The sequence below is a fragment of the Thermobia domestica genome, chromosome 9 (assembly GCF_964235325.1).
Source record: "Thermobia domestica chromosome 9, izTheDome1.hap1.1, whole genome shotgun sequence".
Classification (NCBI taxonomy): Eukaryota; Metazoa; Arthropoda; class Insecta; order Zygentoma; family Lepismatidae; genus Thermobia; species Thermobia domestica.
The window spans coordinates 14,699,940-14,709,542 of NC_137462.1; the positions used below are offsets into that span (position 1 = coordinate 14,699,940).

The window sequence follows — 9,603 nt, forward strand, 5'->3', positions numbered from 1 at the left end:
CAAAATTCCTTCTAGAGAATTGAATCAAAAACCACTTCTTATATCTTAGTGACAAAATATTGTCTCTAAAAACTCCTTCTTTGTTGCTAAAAGTTGGAGAATACTCTTTAAAATTACGTAATACCCCTAAATTCAAGTAGTAATATTTCGATGACGAAAACATCGTGGCTGGTTTTCCGTCATCTTTTGCCACCGGGTAATGAATTCTGTGATTGTTTCTTAAAGATAACATTTTTCCTTTAGCTAACTAAGTTCTGAACACAACATATTTCTAAATGGGATTAATATATTGACTAGGATGTTACTCAAGAAATTCTTATTGCTACTTTTACCTTATTAACTACCCATATAATAATTATTGTCACCAAATGGAAAATTTAGTCATTATTATTATTATTATTTAACTTCATCGCTGTTTTAAACATTTCGCGAGGGTGGGCGAGAGGGTTTAGCAACTGTCACGCAAGAGTGTGGGATGCAAACAATCATGCCAATGGCTAAATGTTTATAAGCATGGGATCTTAACAAAGGCGTAAGCCACCAACAATCTTTGCCATGCCTTGGTGGTTATACTAAACTAGATCTACTTATAATTCTTGCGGTGGTAACAACTAATTACGCCGGGAATCGAACCCTAAGCATACTCCACCATGCCAGGGTGGGTAGGGAGGGACTTACTATATTTACTGAGATCGCTACACGGCATAAGCCTCACAGCATTTCCACCATGCCAACCTGGGTTGGTCTTGATAAAAATTTAGTAAACCTTGAATATGTAGAGCACTCTGAGCTCCCCAGATTGATCTAATTTGCATGAAGCAAATCTATATTTACTTGCATTTATATGAGAGGTAAGTTTGGGGGATACTCCACCACTGGTTGCATTGATTGAGGGCCAACCAGAGCCCTATTAAAATGATAACAACAATGTCTACTTGAACATGTGTATTTTAACAGAACTAGTAATCATTTATGTGTGAAGGGTTGTTTGTGTAATGAAGACTTAAGAAAGTGTAATTTAATGTGTGAATCATGTATAACGAATTGGATTAGCACTTAATTTGGTTGTGACACATACCTGTTGTTGGAGATTAGTCGAACCAAGCATTGAATGATCGTATACCAGTGACAGCAGTCGGTTGTATTTCAACGTTGTTGCGTCTTAGACGATTCTCGTAGTAATAAAGTTAATAATGCTTAACTCGCTTGACAGAACTTTGAATGCTACTCTTCCAAGTATTGATCCTCTTGTAATGATGCTCTAATAATGATACCATTGAATAAAATAAAAGGTTTTTATACAACTCAAACTGCTGACGTTCCAGTAATACGGTTTCAGCACTCGGGCCGATTTTCATCCACGTGCGTCCCAGATCTAAAAAGATCTTATTCAACCAAATTCTCATAACCTCAATTCAATCATGATGACACGAAACAATGTCACTTTCTTGATGTCCTCATTGTCCGAAGAAAAGTGTGGATGTTAACAAATTTATTACATAACATTACAAGCTCTTGTTGATAGACTATAATTCATACAATTTGAAGTATACACATGCTGTATTTTTTGCACATATCTCTAGATAAACAAGAGTAAATTAGGTCTCCTGAAACTCAAGACCATACTACAATTAAACTAAACAAATTAAACCAATAATTGATAATTATCTATGGTCTTGACACTATTGATGTACAACGTATATGGATATAAGATTTACGTATACATCTGGATTTGCATAAAACTAGCAATGTGCTTGCTTTTCATAGATACCAATCAGCAAATGAAGACTTAATACCTCACAATCATTGGTATAAATAGCAATCATGTTTATGTCTATAAATAGCAGTCAGAAGTTTAAAACTTATATACGTATCAATCATTTATTTATTTATTTATTTATCGACGCAATAGGCATTACTGCCCAATTACAGTGTCTACATATGAACTTCAATACATAATGTTAGAGTATAACGTAAAACTTAAAAAAATAAATTATAATGAACATAATGCTTAAATATAGAATATCAAATTAAAATAATACATTTTACTTTAACTGTTTTTCTTACAGAACACTCAATAATGTCCGTCCATCCTTCTTTCTGGTCAGCTGGTCGTTCAAGTAGTTGAGAGTTAAGGGTTTGCGAAACCAGGGCAGGAAAACCAACGTTGCGAATACAGTAAATTTAATCAAAGTCGAAATTACTCTTCAACGGATTATCCATTGCAACTGATAACTACAACGTTTGCTAAGGCAAAGTGCTCTCTAAGTCAGAGCAAGGTGAACTTCTTGTAAACTCGGAATCGTGGTTCGTGCTTGTACATGTTGACTCGTCTCTCATACGATCCGGACTACTCCGTCCAAAAGTCTCTCAATGGTTTTTGTTCGATGTCCCTTCCTGGTTAATGTCCTGGGTCGTTGACTATTTCTTCAGTCCCGACGAAAAGTGCGTGCTCATAGATTAACCAAAGGTGAGGTGATGATAGAAATGCTGACAGTAAAACAATCTGTCGTTTTTATTGATTAAGAAATTACATGTATAAGAAAGAAATAACAGACAGCAAGAAAAGTTCCTAGTAGGAAAAGCAAATGAACTTAGAAAAAAAAATCGAAAAGTGAATCAACATTAAATGAACGATTATGCTTTTCACTATAATGAATTTTGAAATAAAATGTCCCAAAGTCCGAAATAAAATGTTTCGTTATGTGTCCAAATACACATATCTTCACAATAGTTTTTTGAATGACTTTTCTAAACAACGAAATATATCTACATCTTCATCTCTCTTAATGATTTTATTGTATGTAGCACAAATTCTCCATGTAGATGACATGTGCATTTGTACGTGTCTTCCTGCAGTAGAAGAGACCACTACTATTTCCCTTTTTTGAGGGTTGGTATTTTAAGCACCTTCTTGAAGGGATATCTTAAACACCTTCCAGCAATAGAACAGACAACTACTACTTCCGTGTTTTGAGGGATGGTATTTTAAACAACTTCCTGCAGTAGGACAGACCACTACTACTTCCGTGTTTTGTGAGATGTTGTTTTAAACACAACATCATTGTGTTTATACACAATCATCGATTTAAGTTTTGCACAGATATTAATGTTTATGTATTACAAATTGAAAGTTTAATTACATTATTAGTCATCCTTGAAGATTTATACAGACAGCAATAACATAGTGTTGAATTACATAGAGAACAAATACAAAGTGTTCTTCAACCGGTTTAACGAGAGACTTCGAAGTACTGTCATGTCGGTTTACTAGAATTTTTAAGAAAGAAGCAAACGTTTAAGTACATGGTGGTACAAAAAAAAAAAAAACGGGAAAATATCAATTGATGTAAAATGCACTAATCCATACAGGGGAAATATATTTGATGATTGGCATACATGTTGAGAGTATGCCATTAACAACTACATTAGCTATTTCACTTTAGTTCTTGAAGGCGACGTGCTCCATCTCGGCGTACCGTACACATTATGATAATATGCTTTGAGAATTCGTTGAAATATTCAGTGAATTATGTCAGTGAGTGCTTGTTTAAGCATAGGCTTTAGTTGAACGATGGTCGCAGTACGCATACTGTACTCTTTGGTTTGGAGATGTTCCCATAAATTCGCCACCGGGAGAAACTGCAAACACTGAGTTCGGGGGATCCCGTAGAATGTCACCGTTCTTATCAAATGCTTTCACAGCGAACATACGTTCCGCTAAACTTCAACGCTTCATTATTATTAAATGACAAAATCTTCTCAATACTATCTTGCCGGTCCCGAACAAATGTCTGTCACAGTGTTCCTAATTCTAGATTTGAAATTTCCCTTTTCTCTGCACCACCTGGTATAATGTCTTGATATTCTAAACTATTTTTGAAGAATGCTACGAGCTTGAAAAGGTTGGGCATCCTGTGTAATATAGTATTTGTCCTTTATTCAAAATTTGTGAGAAATGTTATTACTTACGTAACTAAATTATGATCTTTTAATAATAACTTAAGAAGCAACTAACACAATTTATTTTTAATTTTTCAGTTGAGCAAGCTCGACATCCAGCGGGAAGAACTACGCCAGACTATAATTAACTCAAGTTGATGTCTCACATACCCAAATTATTCATTGAAATTGAAGAATATAATCCTTATTGTAATAAAAAAGAGTAACTATGAATAATTAATCAAATTTGTAACTTGTAGAAATAATTTGTACAAAAATAATTTTAATATAATTACTACCATGCCAATGTAAATGTTAACTCCTTCAATCCAATCTAGAACTATTGATTTGTTTTCAAAACTAGGTTTCAGACGCGGTTCTTGAGGGAAGTTTCATCAGTAAACACTGAACTTTTGTAGCTTCAAATTAAGGTAAGAAAGTTTTCCAAATGTTTTAATTCTTACATACGGAATTAGTATACTGAGAAAAAAGGACTAAGATTTCCGTGTGGATATATCGTATTTACGTGAGTGCGCTCCGTAAGTAATGTAATTTCATGTATAAAAGTACAGCAGGTTGGAACACCATGCCAAGTCTGGAGTTCGGCGTCGTGTTAAAACATCTTTCCTCTCTTTCCTTCTCACAGAATGATATAACGTCTTATTACTCTCGTAAGGTAGGGAATCACAGATTTAGAAAGAACCAAGAGGGGACAGTCATAAGAAGGTGGTAACAACATTATATACCTAAGTTATCACCGTCGGAATGGGTATGGCGTTAATTCTAGATTTGAAATGATGGTCCCATAATACAAAATTTTCGCTGGACGGCGATGTAGATCGTACTACGGATGAAACAACATTACTTAATGTGGTGACGCGCGTAACCTGGTAAAAACAGCATTTACATGCCAACTGGATTATGCATTTTTCTCCGTGTACACTACTTAAGATTTCTTTCCTTATTTCAGGATTGCAAATAACCACTCGCCCGGGGCGTGTGCTTCAACGGTGCGGGCTAGTTTTTAAACAGTAAAGACTATACAAGACACGCTTGGGATGTGGGCTAATAGCTTTTTTCTTGGGCTAGTAAAATTTGGTTGCTTATTTGCATCCCTGCCGTAGTCCGAGCGGTAAGAGGTTGTTTTACCGATGTCTCTTGCCTCAAGAGTAGTCATTGCTAGAATTGTTACTATTATTATTATTACTTATTAGCAAACATTCATGGAGTTACTAAAACGGTTCAAAATAATCAAATTTAAGAATGAAATAAATATATAATTTTAATGTCCTGCTAATTTTCATACCCTACTTCTCTTATTATTTGTATAGAAGCTACGACAATAACATTCTCGGAATATATATACGAGGGCTGGAACTTAAATAGTGGCAACACTGCTGTGGAGACACTATGCAATGAAATGTACTAGTGGCGCTGATAGCGCACGTTGTTGACATACCTGCCTAACCTCCAAGCAAATAGACTCGCCCGTCCCACGTCACCGGAAGGCGCACAAGCGAGGGAAGCACAGTCATTTGTGAGCGAGCAGTCTAACGTAAAGGTGTCACTATGTTTTCGAAACTGGAACAACGGAGTTGGATCAAGATTGAATGTGCCAGAGGTCGTACAGCACGACAATGTCATCAATGGCTTCAAGAGGCGTGTGGGGAATCTTCATTGCCGTACAGAACAGTGGCACGGTGGGTAAAAGCCGTCAACGAAGGTCGGCAAACTGTGGCAGACATGCATCGGGCAAGTTGTCCTAGCGTCTCTGAAGAAGAGGTGCAAGCTGTTGCCGCGTTAGTGGATAGTGATCGACGCCTGACGATTCGTGAGCAGCAGTGTTGCAACTATTTAACTCTCGTGTATTTTATTTATTTAGTCGTATTTTACATAGCGAAGTTAAAACTAATTATGCTTTGTCTCCTACTTGACAAGGAATTATCATAATTAATATTACAGTTACAAGTGCAGGACGAGCCACGAGAAATGGAAAAAATTAAAACTTACATTAAAAATGATAGTTAGACCTACAAAACTTTTACTAGCCTCACTACATGTACAAGTATTGCCATTAACAGTATAATTTGCAAAATACCACAATGTCATTATTTTCGTAATATAACATCATCTAAATATTTTCCACTCGGATCAATGTACATTTGCAAGTGTATTCAGAAATTCCTCATCACATCACTTATCATGTCTCGTGGTATTGCTTCAGACTCTGAAAACAGTTCACAAAAATCTTCTTAAAACTTTTTCTCAACCAGCTGTAGCTGTTGCACAGTTTGTATCTTGTGTGGATGATAATATAAATCTTCTTTCAAAATGCCACGCACTGATGTTTGCGACATTTGCAGTGTTCTTGCATTGCGAGAGCTGATCTTTGCGGACTTCGCTGCACAGCCTGGCGTACACGATTGATGTTTTCTGGTGTACGGACTGTCCTTGGAGGTTCTTCATGCTTCTTCCCGATGACAGAACCAGTTTCTCTCCATTGCTTCATCGACCTGGTAATTGCTTTCCTGTTTAGTACACTAAAGCGCCAGCCTTGCACACATTGCTCTACACGTTGAGCAGCAAAAATACTCTTCTCGCGAACAAAGCCTTTCACCGCTTGAACACTGGCCAACGACTTGTAGAAAACTAAATGGCAGAGCTCTGTGATATAGATGGCATGGGAACCAGCGCCATCATGTGCTTTAGTTTGGGCAGTGTTGGCACATTCAAATGTTCCATTTCCGCTGACTCAGCCTGTATTTATAGAATAATAATTGAAATGACACACATCTACAAATACAGAAACAAAAATTGTTGTACATAATTCAATATGTAAAAAATATGAACTTTTACGCACTGTACTAAATACAACAAACAAAAATTACGCTCATAATCACACACACATATATATCACATATACACATAGATTACTACAAATAAACATATAATATGTTGAGATACATTTAGAGTGTAAAATACCTAATGAAAGGTAAGAAGAATTAAAAAAAAACATTTTTGTCAGATATCAGTAAACCTAGAGAAACTCATGCTCAATCAACTTCTTGAATAGATTGATTGATATTGTCGTATCCTGTGTGGAAGATCATTCTATGCACAGATAGTTGATGCAAAGAACGCATTTGAGTAATATTTCAACCAGCGTAGGAGAAGAGAAAGGAGTTCATTTATACTTGATCTAGTATTATGATAGTGGTGAGTATTTAATGGTTACAATCGTTCAGATAAGTAGGAATACATATGTATACAAACATTCGTTTGGAACTACATGATCTAGTGTTCCTATTCCGTTTCAAATTAACCCCTTCCAGGGTGCAAAATTCGGGTGGTTGGGGACAATTCTCTCCACTTAATATTCTTGAAAAAAAAAATGGTCCCGTCCTAATAACACATTGAAGGGAGATAAAGAGACTGTCAGAAGTTTGCATATTAATTATAATTACCATACTTCGTACGTAATTAATAAAAGGAAATAGATATACAGTATTAATTAATCATAAACGATTGAAGCAATAAATATATTAATCTCTTGTGTAATGGTTTCGGCAAAATAAAATGCTTTTATCAGATATGTTATGTTATAAACATGCTTATCATAACATGCCTGATGGAGGCTATGTTACATGCTGAAATTGTTACAAAAGAGTTATTAATAGCAGGTCTTCAAGTTTAATAATTACTTGAGACAAGCATCGCAATGCATTTGAACATGTCACCATGGAGTTCCTGGATCGTTCATGGATACAAATTGAATATCGACTGGACGTTATCCATGACAGTAGGCAGTATATCTTTGAGGCATGTTTTCTGGGGGCAATGCATCCCCGGAGGAGATAAGGTTAATACGTACTAAAATAGTACCAGCAGTGGGACATAGTTTCAGAATACAATAAATAAATAAATAAATAAGTATCTACTTATTTTAACGCTTCTATTTTACAAGTGTTCTAAAGCTGGTGCTGAAGCTATATATATATATATATATATATATATATATATATATATATATATATATATATATATACAGAGAGAGAGAGAGATTATATGGTACTTTATGTCTGGAACTGCGAACCTTGTACAGAAAAGTGACAATTCAATGTCTTGTTGCGCGTACTTTAGAAAAATACAAGGATCTTATAAAATAGAGGATCTGGCTATACAACAAAGTCTTGAAGCCATACGTCACAGTTTCGTCACCCCTACTCTGCCCATTCTGTCTAATAAGATCGCAATGTTTTGAGCCAACATTCATTTCGGAAATGAAAGTAGCCAATCAGACGATGGTGGAAACGAGAGTGGCCAATCAGATGTGCCGATGCTTGCTTGTTTTTCGGGTTCATTGAGTTAATAAAATGAAGATATATATGGACAAATCCTCTATTTATAACATCCATGGAAAAATGTAAGACAAGTAACCGTACACTTTATTAAGGCTCCGTCATACAAGCGAGAAAACTTAAAACCGAGGAACAGGGGTAAAAAGGGCGTGATTTTTGAGATGTTATTTGCGTTTTACCACTGACGTAGCAGATACGTCACGAGATTGACAGATTCTCTCAAGCCAAAATCCCTTGCACCGCCGCAATGGTCAGAGTCCGAGTCAGGAAATAGTCCGTACATTCTACACGTTGAAGCCCACGGCTCAGCTGACGAGAAAGTCTTGGACTTGGGGGTGAAACAAACTATTCTGTGTGGGGCGAGTGCTGCGGAAATTGTGGTGTGGACGAGAATCCGTGTAATCCCGGCGAAGACCTTTTTTGTCCTGTGTGCTCGCATATATCTGCTTCAAAATGCAACGGGCAGGGGGAGGGAGAAGTTGACACTTGCTTGCAGGGGGTAATGCTGAAAACCTGTTTGGCTCGAACATAGAAGCATCAAGTGCCCATCAGCCAACAAATCCATCCATACGACACGATTGCCGTGGCGCATAGAAGAGCCAGTTCAAATTGTTCAAAGTATGCGAAGAGAAAAGAAGGGTGAGGGCAGCCCCCTGCAAGATTATACCGAAGACTTTCTGACGACCCATAATCAACATTCTCCGTAGCAGAATGGTAGATAATTTAATTATAACTAGGGCAAGTATATATATATATGTCGGTAACAAAACAAAATACATTAGCTGTCCATATATTGAGAAAAATAACGCTCTTGACTTTCATCGTAAAAGTATTTTTGGCATTCTTGCTGTTTGCCTTTTTAGAACTTTTCTGCACATTTTTCGCACTTTTCAGTTTATTATTATTATTATTATTATTATTATTATTATTATTATTATTATTATTAAGAAGAAGAAGAAGAAGAAGAAGAAGAAGAACGCGACTACAGTTTCCCTATTGGTTTTCCACAAGTCGATATAACATTCGCACTATATAAAAACTGCACTACAGTTCAACAATGACCTCTCGTGTGAACCTATAATTTTGTTTCGCTGCATCAAACATATCATAAAAGTATTGCGTAGGTATAATTTTACGTTGCAAGGAGACGTACTTTAATTCTAACTTATTTTGACGTACTTTAATTCTAATATTTGTAGTAAATCTCAGCTAACGTACAGTGAAAATAGCATATTTTAGAATAATATTTGACGTCATAATATATTTTAAGGCTCTTTCAGTGCATTTTCCACGTTTATGACAA

At 36.0% G+C, this 9,603-nt stretch overlaps 1 protein-coding gene across 2 annotated transcripts in view; it reads left to right on the forward strand.

The window, feature by feature from the left end:
• LOC145694434 (uncharacterized) overlaps positions 1-5,207 on the forward strand; it is a 238,260-nt gene extending 233,053 nt beyond the window's left edge. The window contains exon 2 of one of the 2 annotated variants that reach the window (XM_081770654.1): positions 4,042-5,207. In XM_081770654.1, the coding sequence (XP_081626780.1) occupies positions 4,042-4,045 (4 nt within the window). In that variant the 3' untranslated portion in view covers positions 4,046-5,207. The remainder of the gene's footprint in view (positions 1-4,041) is intronic. The other variant, XM_081770653.1, reaches the window with a different exon arrangement.
• Positions 5,208-9,603: the final 4,396 nt, after the last annotated feature.